At 42.4% G+C, this 15,010-nt stretch overlaps 2 protein-coding genes across 2 annotated transcripts in view; one reads left to right on the top strand and one right to left on the bottom strand.

The window, feature by feature from the left end:
• Nucleotides 1–1,401, bottom strand: part of LOC109484107 — a 3,577-nt gene extending 2,176 nt beyond the window's left edge. The window contains exon 1 of the mRNA XM_019787329.1: nucleotides 1,136–1,401. Within this exon, the coding sequence (XP_019642888.1) occupies nucleotides 1,136–1,401 (266 nt within the window). The remainder of the gene's footprint in view (nucleotides 1–1,135) is intronic.
• A 7,366-nt stretch (nucleotides 1,402–8,767) lies between these two features.
• LOC109484106 (polypeptide N-acetylgalactosaminyltransferase 6-like) lies at nucleotides 8,768–14,394 on the top strand. The gene is made up of 11 exons (XM_019787327.1): nucleotides 8,768–8,946; nucleotides 9,349–9,515; nucleotides 9,960–10,084; nucleotides 10,577–10,729; nucleotides 11,270–11,376; nucleotides 11,689–11,806; nucleotides 12,227–12,409; nucleotides 12,835–12,966; nucleotides 13,200–13,295; nucleotides 13,585–13,752; nucleotides 14,266–14,394. Exons 1-11 carry the CDS (start codon nucleotides 8,768–8,770, stop codon nucleotides 14,392–14,394), a joined length of 1,557 nt encoding a protein of 518 aa, XP_019642886.1.
• The last annotated feature ends 616 nt before the right edge of the window (nucleotides 14,395–15,010 follow it).

The raw sequence follows: 15,010 nt of genomic DNA, 5'->3' as shown, positions 1-15,010 counted from the left end.
GAACTACTGACAAACTAACCAACAATCACCAAAAGCCCACTACAGCAACGTACGGACCTCCCACTTCGCCAATTTTGCAAGGGATCTGTTGTTTCAACAAACAGGAAATTTTTTCCAGCTATCCTTGTTTGCATAAGTCAATGTAATCCGCAGAGGGTGGGAACCAAAAAGGTCTAGTGCAGTATAAAAGACATTTAGATTTCTTTTATCGATTAATCAAATTGGGTCACAATTTACATAATTAATATCTGTTAATGTTCCTCTTCCTCTTGATTAAATATGCCACCATTTTTAATTGTTCTATTATGGAACGCAGCAGATTTATAGACTTTTGTCATTAATTATGTAAATTAGATCTTGATTTGCATAATTGTCATCTAATTAGGTCAAGCATCACTTAAGCTACCGAGATACCAAAAATAACAACAATCCGTCAACCGGTTCTTGAGCTATCCTACTTCAAACATTTTCAAACAAATGCCTCTGCATTGCCCAAACAAGCTGCTACGGGACCCAAACTTATGGCACTTTTTTGTGAGCACAAGAGCTACGTACCATCTAAAAATCATGACCCTAGCACGTCCAGATCACGAGATTTAAAAACCAGAAGTTTCGCTGCAGTAATTTCTAATTCAATGACGTGGGGACCCCCCACGAAGCCCATATCCGAACTTGACCTTGGTATTTTCAATGGTAACTTGCCAACTAAAAAACATGAACATCCATTTAAAGATTCTCGAGTTATCTTGGTCACAAGAAAAAACACAAAAAACAAAGGTCAACTGCAGTGACATAGAAACCCCCACGGGGCCCATATTTGAACTTGACCTCGGCATTCTCAACGGTAACTTGCCCACTAAAAATCATGAACATCCATTTAAGGATACTCGAGATATCTTGATGACAAGGAAAAAACACCAAAAACCAAGGTCAACTACAGTGACTTAGGAACCCCCCACGAAGCCCATTTTTAGCCTTGACAATGGCCACCCCCAAATCAACCTGCCTGCCAAAAATCGTGAACCTCGGACCTTGCCTTCAAGAGTTATCGTGCCTAATCTGCCAAACAGTGCAAAAGCGATTTCATAGCCTTCTCCGAAGGCATAGCCTTCAGTCGAAGGCAAAAACGACTTACTTATCGTCAAACATGACATAGCCCTCCAGGCATCTCGTCACACTCTTGTTGCTTTTACTGTAGTGCGCGACTTCCTTCCAAGTTCCAGTGACGGCCATACTCATCGAGTTGATAAAAGACGATTTGCCAGAGCCTGGCATGCCGACTACGAGGACGTTGAACTTCTCTTCATCAGGCTTGTTGCGGAGCAGGTTGGTTACACGGCGTTTTACTCTGTTACGTAGCTCCGCCAGCTCCAGCTCATTCGGTTCCTGTTCCTGCGCCATTGTGCAATGTGTTACGTACTACTATCGAGTGTCTCGAACTGCGTTCTGAAGTAAATGACGCACAAACGCGCTCGGAACTTGTGCCGCTGACTTCCAATGCCAATGTATAAAGCTGAGATTGCAATTTACAACGTAAAGAACCAATGACAGACCAGCACGGTTGCACGTGGTCAAGATTATAGCACATAGGATAGGACATGGACCTTTCACTTTAAAATCCGACAGATAGACCTTTAACAGGCAGCAACAGAGTACAACAACACGTGTGGCGTGGGTCTGTATTTGTGTCAACAGCATAAATCAAATGGTGTACCTGCGTTTCCTTACGGCACTGCAGTGGACTGCGTATGCATGTGTTTGATACCTTTAAAGGAACTCATGTACGAGGATGTATGGAAAAAATTACTTGCTACACATATATAGATATACCTTTGCAAGAAAGCACCTTGCGTTTGTTGATGAATGTTAAGAGTCATTGCACGAGAAAACCAGGCAAAACCAGGCAGAGGCCGGAAGATGGGGGTCGGCCAAATCGACTCAAACTTTGTTTGTGAGATAGGTATGGGGAACTATGAACAGCCATATAGTTAAAACCCTCCAGGTATTTTTCGTTATGGAGTTTTGGAACCCCCCTCCGAGAGCCTTCGAAATCAGGTAATTTATGGCTGAAAATTACTGAACTTGCGATGGCTGCACTGATGATCCTAATAAAGATATGGATAAAACATTTATATTAACACATAGCATAGCTTTTCTAGTTTTTAATGAGAAGTCATTGCCTGATTTAGTATAGTCCAAAACCCGAAAATCCCCCATAAAGACCCCTCAGTCACGACTCGCGTTATGTATGGCCCAAATTTACGACGCTTGTTTTTGAATCAGTAGATGTTCCTCTCTCAAACCACAGTAAAACCTTTCACCAAAGCCACTGCCCATGTGAGATAATGCGCCTTAAAGATGACTAAAATGCATAGAGATGAAAATTCTACTTTCATTGGTTCAGGTAACCCCCTGTCACACCCTCTTAACTTTAAGGTGTCCTCTTGAACTTTGGGTCTGTAAAACTAGAAAAGCTATGCTATGTGTTAATATAAATGTTTTATCCATATCTTTATTAGAATCATCAGTGCAGCCATCGCAAGTTCAGTAATTTTCAGCCATAAATTACCTGATTTTGGAGGCTCTCGGAGGGGGGTCCCCAGATCTCCATAACGAAAAATATCTGGAGGGTTTTAAATATATGGCTGTCCATAACTATCTCACATACAAAGTATGAGTCGATTTGGCCGACCCCCATCTTTCGGCCTCTGCCTGGTTTTCTCATGCAATGACTCTTAACGTTGATCCTTCGATTTTCAATGTATCGTACCTTATCAAGACTATCCCATTATGTGTGCGTGCTATTGACATAACAGCAATCAGACATGTTTGGAGTTACCGTCAACCTGTCAGATAACTGTAGATAAGTCAGATTAGGACGTTATCAGAAACACAAGTCACCGGGTGAGAAATATCAGCAGCATTGATTACATTATATTCTTAAGCTCATTTATTGTTCCGTCACATGCTTATTGCCAATCTCCCCAATATAAGTAATAAATGCAATATGTACATGCGTTTTTTCAGCCAAACATTCGGTGAATGGAAAGTAACGTCAAGAACGAGCCTTACTGTTTTTACAATAGATCAGACCTAATTTTGTAATTAATTTTCCCTATCTTACAAAAGTATAAACGTCTAAATGTGGCATCACTAAGTTACTCAAAACTGTTCATGACAATATACTGACATGTTAGCTCATTTTGCCTTGGCTACTAAGATAAATGTCCTGATAAAATGTAAAAAAAGTCCTCCCATTATCAAGTCAGTGTTTGGTTCAAGTACACATGTCGATCAGTTTTGCTCTTTGTTTTGCATTGAGTTTCTTATCGCGATCGACGGTAAGAAAACGGCCGCTTTCCGCTAGTTTCCGCAGCCGTGGTGATAGATCTTTCAGAGCGGTGTCTTCCATGCTGCACAGTTCGGGAGGACCCTGACTGTTAACGTTGGCGTGATTGACTAAAATAATGATCACACCTGAAAGAAATTAGACACAAGAAAGGAAGTGAGAAAAATAAGATCTTGCTTAAAATACAATTTTGCTTCTTAAGTAGGCGGTCAAGTTGTGGGTAGGGAATGTAATGGATACCTTTTACACGGAATCAGCAAGTCAACTGATTACATCAAAGTGAACCAAATTAAAGAGCGATCTATGGACGTTATTGTTATTTTGTATAGCCACAATGGGCTGAACTAATTTTATGTAACAATGTGTAATATTAATGGGCGGGGAATAAAGAAATTTTGGAGGTTTGTTATAGCAAAATATTAGATATCAAAGTTTTAATTTTGGCATGCTTAACAATCTAAATCCACCAGTATATGTTCCAAGTCTAACCCTTACCGCTGGGACCTGTAGAAGTCTTCTGCTCAGAATCCATCCTGTGGAAGGCACGAAATCCCAGGTCTGCGTCCGGTTCTGGTTCGCCCTGGTCGTTGAAGGAAATGTTCCTCTCTGCGTTGCGAACACAGCAGATGGCGCGAGTGTAGATCGGCAGGTAGGCCACGGCCTTCCTGTTTGTGACGAGATGCTTTTCAACCTTGTAGAAACCACCTGTAGCTTCTCGGACCTGCTCAGCGATGGTGAATAGGGTTTTCTGGTCTGCCGCTATCACGCACAGGCCGTCCACAACATCCGGTGACTGAAATGGTTAAACGGGGTGGTGTCATGACGGCTGTTAGTGGGTATATAATTGAAAGTTTGTCTTGTAAAAAAGGGTCTTACTTAGGTGAAGACATGCGAAGTCCGATTGTGACACAAAGAGAGATTGTGCTTTAAAGGAAATGAAACCCCTGGATTCTGTAAACAACCGAAAGAACGGCAACGAGAGCAGTTGGTAGTACGATAACTCCAAAAGAGCTAGAGTGGAAAACTGAGAAGAACAAAATATGTTATAAGTACATGAACTGACAGGCAAGCCTCTAGATGTCACTACGTACCTTACTATGACTGTCAGAAGGCTGAAGAGTGTCACCGGTAAAGCATTTTGGTTCTCTTTTCAAACAACAATAACGGTAAATCATGATCAGCAGGATAACAACTGTAAATACAGCCAGCAAAGTCGAGAAAAAAGCGGAAAACAAGTAAAGAAAACATAAAGGGATTGTGCAGTTCCCCATGGTCACGGAATTTTCAGCGGCCACTCGATAAAGTGAATAAAGCCACAGACTATCCTGAGAGCGTTGTAATTGTACTTTTAACTAGCTAAGCACCACCGTGTGCCAACAACACTAGTCATTTTGAATCAGGTTTTACTGTCATTGATCAAACCATTTGGCCTGCTATAATGCCCCAGGCTGTATCAGTGTTTGTCTGATAAGCGTCACCAACTTGATTGACATTTATAGACTGATTCTGTACTATGGCCAACCCCGTCAGTAAAAATGTTGATAGAACAAACTGGACCTTTCACCCAACCATGGTCAAATTCCATGGGAACTCTCCGCCCCTAGCTCTGCGACAAAACTATATCGCCAGATCGATATCTAGATCAAAGTACTAGTGGATTTTATTTGTAGCAAAATGAGGTACGGTTATCATATCTCAAGCTATACGTGCCCTCCATATTTTTTTCCTATGGTGTTGTCAGTTAAGGTCTTGTTAAATTAATAATACAGGCAACGTAATAACCGTACGCAACATGACAACAATTAAGCAATACAGCCTGAAAATGCTTGATGACACAACTAGACTTTTAGCGATCTAGGCAGTGTACTTTGTATTGACGAGGTCAGTCGTGGAAACAGTAAAAACTATTGTAATCTGTTGCGTCCACTCACGTCTTCGCTTGCAATCTAAAAAAATGGCGGTCCTTTTTTTCAGTCAGACTTTTTCAATTATAAAGATTCCAGTTTACACGATATTGAAGGTATTTCTATGAGGAATGAAAGGCGCAAATAGATGTAAGACCAGAGAAATTTGATACTCTCGCCCTCTACGCCTCCGGCCTATTGTTATTCTGCAAAAAAAATTATCCAAGAAATTTCTGTATCTTGCATAGCACCCCTAGCCTCTCTTGAGGCATCTTATCCGCCACTAAGCTAGCAAATGTGAAGGAACGGATGTCCTCACCATTGGACGACAAGCATCATTCCAGACTCTTAGAATCCAGACTATTAGACGGGGTATGAATAATATCACGTCTTTAATCATCCTGAACAGTCTCATATTTCCGACATTCAGTATGCTGAATGTGTAAATCGTAATACCGGTTGAGCAAATGCTATGTATATAGTAGATAGACTGGCGCGTGGCCAAGAAAACGTTAAGTAAAGTGGGAATTCCATATAAATTGGCCATGAAAAAAATGCTACAAAATGGTGACTCGTCAGATATGGCAATGATTGTTTGTTTTAGCAAGTGTGTGATGGTGACGGAGGAGTTCAGCTATCCCACAATGCCTTTGCTAAGGAACAAGTCTAGAATACATTGTTTTGTTCTCATAAGCTAGAATATAACATCTTTTGTTATGTATATGCTGGGCCATATTGGAAATCAACTTTGATGGGTTGAAGGAGTTCACAGTAGTCTTATGATGAAATATATAAATGAATAAAAACACTACCTATATACTTAATGTATTTATATAGCATTTGTCATACAATCTTTGGCCTCCCAACCCAGACAGTTACAGACATGCTTGCTTGCGCACAAACACAGCGCACGCTTCAAGGTATGAGCTATGGGCAGTGGAGAATAGTTAGCGCAAATAATTGAAAAACGTACCTTATTTTCGCTGCTTCCACTACTTCTACTACTTCCACTGCTTCCACTTGACGAAGAAGGCCACAATCCGTACAGAACAAATAGTGTCAACACGTCCACAGTGATCAACCACAGTTTTCTGATGTCAGAGCCACAGAAATGTCTGTAGACGATGCAACTGGTGAAACGAAGAGTACTCCTTATTCTTATGTTTATGTCAGTTTCTTTTGGACAAAACAGCGGTAGCCTTGCGATGCTTTTGTATACAGCGACGATGCTTTCAACTCTCTTCGGTAGCTCGTGCGTTACAAATCTGTAGCCGAAGTATCCGAATCCACAAGCAGCGGCTAAACGAACCGCCCCACGACTGAGGAGTCTCGTGTTCAATAGTTGAAACACCGTGCCTACAGCTGCAGGGTGCGGATAGAGGAATAGATTTCCTCCAAACTCATCCATTTTGATACAGGTCCTTCGGCTTTAGGAACGATTGGTCACAAATGAAATATCACAGAACTTTAAGTCAGTATTCTAGCATTACTAGAACCAATACACGAGCTATCATGGGTCAGGGTTTCTCCCACGTTCGAGGTTGTCAGGTCTTCAGCAAACGTTCGTTCACGCAAACGAATCACGATACACTGGCGGACGGAATCAATGCCGGATGTCTGGAGTTCTTGGTCCACGCGTACAGGAGTAGGAACACATAGAATTTGTCTAACGTTTCAGTATTTAGCCACGTTGTAGCTTACTACTAGTGCTGACTTGAACACAAGGGTGGTCTTGAAAACTGAACTTTAAACTTTGTAATACGATCTGGCAGTGTTTTGCATTCTATGTAGCTTAAAAACGACACCTGGCGTCATTATGTATTTTGACATGTAATTTGATACTAGTAATCATAATATGCATATCGCTGCCCCAGTGTGATTAGCAGATAACTTTATGGCAAGACACACAACATTAACAATCCAAAACCATAAGATTCATAAATAGACCTGTAATTTTACATAATTGATATAAACAATATCCAGTACACCATTTGTATGGGTATAGCTTGTTGACGGATACTGTTGTCCTCTAGCGTTGAATAGTCAATATTTGGAACAGGCTGCGAAATAATTCTACGCCCTGTTCATCAAATATATCTTGCACCACTTCTAAGGACGCTGACTTTACAGACAAGATCATGCCAAAGGAATCTGACAGGTGGTCACCAAGCCTCCGAGTCGTCTAAGGTAAGGTGGGAATTTGGTGGTTAGAAAGTACAACCATAATGCGGCCATTGAATGGCCTTCAACGTTTAAGAATCTATTTTGGCTTCTATAATTCGAAGATTTACCTTGTATGGCATGAAATGGGTAATTGTATAAAGCATGCGCATAATGACTATATATAAAGTGACACAGCGACAGATACCTGTACATAAGAGACCTCTCTCCGTTCAATGGTGTAATTCTTTAGCTGCATTTCGGTGCTTTATGAATTAAATACGGTATAGTCTCAGATTTATTATTAACAAATATATGTGACCATCAAAAACCAAGAGTAAGACTGTTAGTACTAGTGAATGTACTAGTATTTTATATGTGAGATATATACCGACTATGTTTGTATTCATAATGGTTACATCCGGACGTATTGCCACGTATGACCTCAGCGCTATTTCAGTAGCATATAACATTTGTAACGAATCTACGCCAATATTACAGTTCTCTCTCTATTTCAGGTTCCATGCCAATTTTCTTTGAAAACACAGTTCTTGTAAAAAAGGGGCCATAAATTAGCATTTAGCTCAAAAGGCGGCATTTTACTATCAATTCGCAAAGGCGCGCCTTTCCGCCATCTTGGATCACCTACCATGACTTTCTCGGCCGAACGGACCACTTCGAACAAAGAAGTCCTGAAGGTAATATTCGTCGTCTCGCTGATCTGGCTGTCTGTCGGCGTCACCTTGTGGCAGGTCATCGTCTCCGAAGACGGGAAATCCGTACATGCAATTCACAGCGAAAACGCATGGGGGGACTTTTTACCCGACAAGGACGACTTCAGCTTCGATGGCCACCTCGCACCAAACGTCCACAACGCTAAGCTGAGGTACGCAGGACGCGAGGGTGAAGGCGATTCTAATGGGAAAGAAGAGAAAGACGAGAAAGACGAGAAAGACGACGCAAATGAAGTTGATGAAAAAGACGACACCGATGAAGATGACGAGAAGGTGAGTGATGATACAAAATAGTGAATGTAAATCTAAGATTAAACTTACAAAAATGCATATTTTTATCTACTTTTTATCAATTTTCACCTCAAAATAAGGTTCACACGAGCCATGTTTTGGGTCACAACAAGGGACTGTAAAGATCAAATAAGCGCGATCAATATTTAGATGCCCAGGCTAAGCAGCACACTGGACACAAAATATCTCAGTGAGCGCAGGCTCACTGAGATATTTTGTATCCAGTGTGCTATGGGTCTGGAACCCAGGCTATGCCTAGGCATAACAACATGACATCCTGATTCCATCGTCAGGATACCCGAGAGGTCATTGACCCGTCCCCCCACATGATGCCACCCCCCGCGGACCCGGGAGCCCCCGGGGAAGAGGGGAAGGAGGTGGAGCTCCGCCCCGGCACCCCGGAGGAGACGGAGGCGTACGAGCTGGGGCTGAAGCAGCACTCCTTTAACGAGTGGGCCAGCAGCAAGATATCCGTCCACCGCAGTCTGCTGGACCTCAGACATGAGCTGTTAGTACAGTGGCTTCTGTTCCATTTCCATACTTAATTTCACTGTATGGCAGTTTCACATTTATGTTGACACACAGTTTAAGACCTTCGAGGTTTAGTTATCCTCTTTCTGGCCAGCGATATAGTACGATAATATAGCTAAAGAATCTTTACAGTATTTCATGGTTTATGAATAGTAGTTGATTTGGTTTAGACCTAAGGATGACAAGGGTTGCCTTACCTTTTCACTTTGTATTGTACGCGCTTTCCAGTTACATAGAATTCAAACTTCAAGTTCCAAGGTACTACCGGTGTCATAACAAACTTCGGGTATCATTTTTGGGAAGCCATATACTTCCTTCATTGTAATTTTCCAATCACGCCTTTGAAAATGTCATCTTATATCTTTGGCATAACAACTAGGTGTATCGAGAAGAAGTACTACCGGCCCCTTCCACAAACCTCGGTCATCATCATTTTCTACAACGAAGCGTGGTCCACCCTGCTGCGCACTGTACACAGCGTGTTAGAGAGGACCCCTAGCGAGCTGCTGCGGGAAGTCATTCTGGTGGACGACTGCAGCGATTTCGGTAAGGATCCTACCCTGTTTCCTCTGAGATTCCTGATGATTAGCCTCTACCAAGCTTCGGAAGCAGCTGAAAAGAGAAGAAATTGGCCAAAGACAGATACCATGCCAGGAGAGTTGGTCCGCTAAGGAGTACATTTACATCTACCTGGCCCACATTCTTTCGCTGGTTCAAACTTTATCAACTTGTTATTCTGATGTTGTTCTGTCAACAGTCATAAACAGAAGAGTAAATTGTGCATTTTACGATTAAAATAACAAAGCATTTTGAATGGCCTTCTGCTGGTTGATATCAGAGGAATCAATAACAATACAACAAAGAATAGTTTTAGAAAATGCATGTTTGCACCTATAAAAGAATACGTCAATGAAGGTTCTATCGGTTTACATATGCAATTTCTTTTTCATATGGCTATTAAATTACGTACATCCCTGCCCTTATCCCCAGACCACCTGCAGGCTCCGCTGGATGAGTACGTGTCCCACCTGCCCGAGGTCCGGGTCATCCGCAGTCCCACCCGGCAGGGCCTCATCAGGGCCAGGCTGCTGGGCGTCAAACATGCCCGGGGGGAGGTACGGAAAATTTTGGCTTGCTTTGGTCTTACTTAGATCTGCATTAGTGATGCAATAGTACCTGTATCTGCAATAATACCTGTAATAGTATCTGTGTATATACGGTATAAGCGCCCCTTGGCGTAAAACACAAGCCTCTGTATCTGTATCTGAATAACCGGACCGGTATAATCGCCCCTCGGCGAAACATGTCAGGGAGGTAGGGAAATTTTGGCTGTTTGGTTTTATTCAGATCTCCATCGGTGATATAGTAGCGCCAAGTTTCGTTCTACAGCTCAGCAGAATGAAATGAACTAATACACATACAGCAACTGAACTACATACAACAAGATATACATTTGGATAATAACATACTCTTCAGAAACAAAAGATCTAGTTTGAAATGAAATAATGATAACTAATACTACTGAATTCAAAATCCTATAGCTACAGAGTACATGCATGTGCAACAGTAACGCCATATCCTACTTCTTCGTATCTTCGTACATGTAGGTCCTGGCGTTTCTAGACTCGCACTGTGAGTGTATGGAGGGGTGGTTGGAGCCCCTACTGGAGCGTATCGCCCTGAACCACACCACCGTCCCCTGGCCTGTCATAGACATGATCCGGTGGGACAACTTCGCCTACCTGTTCCATGGGGTGAAGGTGGGTGTTTGCGAATTTCCAAGCAGAGGTTTGGAGGGAAGATCGTAACGCTTGTAGGCAGTGGTAGCGCCCCTCCGAGAGATGTCTTTGGTGCTGAAATGGGTGGTCCCTAAAGTTTCGGTCACAGACACCGTGAGATGGGCGATGTCCTTGGTGCTGAAATGGGTGGTCCCTAACGTTTTGGTCACAGACATCGTGAGCTAGGTGGGCGATGTCCCTGGTGCTGAAATGGGTGGTCCCTAAAGTTTCGGTCACAGACATCGTTGAGATGGGCGATGTCCTTGGTGCTGAAATGGGTGGTCCCTAAAGTTCCGGTCACAGACATCGTTGAGATGCACGTACGATAGAGGGTTTTCCGAGGTTAACAATTGCACACAGATCTAAGATATACGGCAAGATTGATCAGCCTATCATACCACCCTTAGTGTACTTGATATTAATATTTCTAAATAGTGGCAGGATAACGAGTAACACTCGTGTGTTTCTCTACATATACGTGTGGAAAAAGCTTGTTAAACATGCTTGGTGTGTGCATCTTAGGGAACACTGATGGTCGGCGGAGTGGACCTGGTAGACCTGAAGTTTGATTGGCACATAGTCCGGCAAATAGAACTCAACAAGAGGAAGTCTATCATCGACCCTATCAAGTCAGTAGCACCATGACATTATCCTATAGTTCCCGTTTATGACTGGAACGGTATAATAAATGTCGTTATATGTAATTTTTTTGGCAACGCCTTAGAGGTGGAATACAACAGGTCCTACAGTTGTAACATTCACGACAGGTACTCTCTGAAGACATAAACTCAGTTCATGTCTTTTGTTTGCAGTTTATCTAATGATATTGTTATCAGCATTCCTTTTTTTTCTGGTTGAGTGGCCAATTGATGAACACATTGTCTTTGAATGTGTTCATCAATTGGCGTTCTTAATCTATTTTACTCGTGACTTATTCCCAGGTCACCTACCATGCCTGGCGGTGTGTTCGCCATCGATAAGAAATATTTCGAACATCTGGGAGCGTACGACGACGGGATGGAGATCTGGGGAGGGGAAAACATCGAGATTTCCTTCCGGGTAGCGTGGCGTGATGCGTTTTTGCTTAAGCTTCTGCATCCTGTTTGGCATAAAAGCTTGTGGAAAATAGTGTCACGATATTTACTTATCTTAGGAGAACTATACTTTGCTGCTGTCAGTTTCTAAAAAGTTCTGTGGTTAGGTGGTAAATTCTTGATTTCCAGACCTCTCCCGCCTTCCTCATAGGTGAAATATTCTAAATGGTTCGATTTTGACCTTACTTTCAATTCTGTGTAAACAAATGGGCAAACAATTCGTACTAAGGTGACAAACTGCAAAAAGACTCCAAGCCTCAGCACCTTCGAAAAGAGTGGAATTGGTAGTAAAATGCCTGTGTTTGGCTATTATGGATTTTAAACAATTGGACGGATACGTAATTATTTAAATGAAATTTAAAAGATTGGTATCATTGACATCCAGATCTGGCAATGCGGCGGTACCATCGAGTTGGTGCCCTGTGCTCACGTGGGTCACGTGTTCCGAGTGACGTCACCGTATCACGCCTCTGTGGACAAGTGGACGAGAAACAACAAGCGGATGGCGGAGGTCTGGATGGACGACTACAAGAGCGTCGTCTACAGGAGGCACCCGGAGTACCTGAAGGTTCGGTACTTTCAGTAGATTGTTTAAAGAAAGATTTTGTGCTGTGGTACATTTAAAGGTACTGACCAAGCCATGTTTGGGAATCAGAGACATCTGTTAACGTTTGTCGTTGCGACTATAACAGTGTATGAAAACAATTATTAGGCATATAATTTTTCACGCTTTTTTTATAGACTACACACACTCCCGCGCGCGCACACACACACACACACACACACACACACACACAAACAAACAAACAAACACACACACACACACATGTACATACACACAAACAAACAAACACACACACACACGTGCGCGCACACATATACACACATGAACACACACAACACACGTACACACACAAACAAAATCTCGCATACACAAACTATCAGCAAAATGACTGGCTAGCCTTCAGCTTACCTCTAACCTCGATCCACCAGATTGATGCAGGAGATCTGACGTCGCGGAAGATCCTCCGCAAGGCGCTTCACTGTCGTGACTTCAGCTGGTACCTGCAGAACGTCTACTCTAACGTGTACGTGCCAGATTTACGGCCGGTCGCACATGGACAGGTACGTCTAACAAAAATCACTTCTTATACTATTATACTGCTTTACTCCCTAGCTATGCGTTTCGCATACACCCCTAACACATACCGAATACATGACAACTGTTACTCAAGCAACTGGGTGGCTTTTGAAAATCAGTCCAGTTGCCTAAGTTACGGTTGTTCGCAATAGAACGCTATATTGAAAAAAAAATTAAAATCACATTGTATTTACTTGAGAATCGCTTCCTCGCACAGATCCAGAATAAGGAGAACCACAGGTGTCTGGACGCCACTTCAGATCCCAAAGAACCGCCAAGGCTGGTAGACTGCCATGGACACGGAGGGAGCCAGGTAAAAGCCGAGTCCCAAGTGCACATCGTTGTCTAGTGGTGACGTGAATAAAAGCTATATTGCTTGAGTACGTCACCACTAATATTGTATTGCTTGTACGTTGAAATAAAAAAAAGAACCTATCACAGTAAACCATATGCATAAAGTTCTTAACATATTTGTAAACACTAGAAACTCCGACAATATATTCTCATCCCGTCGTCTCATCGTATATATTTGTTTTATATTCTATTTAGCAGTAGATGCCATAAGTTGTACCTTGTACATTTACTTTGTTTCTTCTCTTCAGTACTGGGAGTTGACCAGGGCCGGGGAGGTTCGTTTGGGGGTGGAGGGGAAACTGTGCCTTCAGACGGCTGTAATTAAAAAGGTTCCTTCCACTGACATCATCACCAAGACATGCGCACACAGGTTCGCCAATGACCAACCTTCCAAGCAAGAGAGATGGGTGCTACAGGTAACTTTCACACTCCAGACTTCTAATTATTCCCGGGTACGGAAGAATTGTTTCGGGTGGCTGAGCTGTGGGTTTGTGTATCTGTTTGTCTGGACAGAGTAGGTTAACAGCACGTGGGTGAGGGAAGCTTAAGATTGGCAGGCAGAATGACGGGTCAAAAGGTATCAGAATCTGGCCATGAGCCAGTTTAACATAGTGGGGGGATTCAGGTAGCCGAGGATTGCATTTGGATAGTATTCAACACTGACATGTTGTCTCTCGGGCCCAAATGTGTTGACATATGTAGGCATCCCTATTTCCCCATCTACCTAATGTATTAACTTGTCTGTGCCATAATGGTTTTCATTTATTTTCTCATTTTGAAAGCCTCTCTGTTTTCCTTTTCCTCTTTCCAAGATTAACTGCTTTGGTAAGTTTCTGTCTCCAATGCGTTCTGTTTGCATGCAAAGAATATTGTTTTTGAACTCTGTTTACTCATCATTGCTATAACCAACTTTGTATCTACCTTTACAGAACAGCACCGTGCTGTACCACCCGATGACTGACCGGTGTTTGGAAGAGACGGAGTCTGGTCTGGTCGTGGCGCCGTGCGAGGATGTGAACAGACAGAGATGGTTGCTACAGAATCTAGACTTATCGTAGACTTCAGTATTTTAACGTAGCCTTAATGTATTTTAACATAGAACAGACAGGGATCGTTACTACAGAATCTAGACTCACTAGACTTCAGTATTTTTAACGTAGCCTTGATATATTTCAACGTAGCATTTAGGGTATTACAACGTGGACTTTAAGTATGTCAACGCAGCTAATTTATTTCAACGTAGCATATACGTTGAACTAAGTACCAGTACTGCAAAGTATATATATAACGTTATATATAACGTTATATAGACTGAACGTATTTTACCGGTTATATAGACTGAACGTATTTTACCGTAGACTAAAATTATAAAAAGAACGTATGTAATTTTCAAAGGCCTGGATTCCATGACATAAGACTCGCACTTTGCAGACTAAGACAAATAAAGTTTAAGGTCATGTCACGATTCTGGCTTCTTCCTGTGATCATGTGTGCACGTGAGTTCTATACTGTGTGTGTGCGTGCGTTTGCGCAAGTGTTTGTTTGTGTGTGTGTGTGTGTGTTTGTGTGTGTGTGTGTGTGTGTGTCTGCGTCACAGTCTGTATGTGTGTGTGTGTGTGTGTGTGTGTGTGTGTGTGTGTGTGTGTTTGTGTGTGTGTGTGTGTGTGTGCGCGC

Source organism: Branchiostoma belcheri, unplaced genomic scaffold (assembly GCF_001625305.1).
Source record: "Branchiostoma belcheri isolate BF01 breed outbred unplaced genomic scaffold, Haploidv18h27 scaffold69, whole genome shotgun sequence".
In the NCBI taxonomy this organism is placed as follows: domain Eukaryota; kingdom Metazoa; phylum Chordata; class Leptocardii; order Amphioxiformes; family Branchiostomatidae; genus Branchiostoma; species Branchiostoma belcheri.
Note: the sequence above shows the minus strand (reverse complement) of the source record. Positions and strands in the feature narration are given on the sequence as shown.

What these genes read in the sequence shown, in the direction of transcription:
- LOC109484106 (XM_019787327.1), top strand. Translation starts at nt 8,768, where the DNA reads ATGCCACCCCCCGCGGACCCGGGAGCCCCCGGGGAAGAGGGGAAGGAG. An exon ending in TCAAACATGCCCGGGGGGAG is followed by an intron (nt 10,085 to 10,576) that starts GTACGGAAAATT and finishes TCGTACATGTAG; the next exon opens with GTCCTGGCGTTTCTAGACTC. An exon ending in GGCACCCGGAGTACCTGAAG is followed by an intron (nt 12,410 to 12,834) that starts GTTCGGTACTTT and finishes TCGATCCACCAG; the next exon opens with ATTGATGCAGGAGATCTGAC.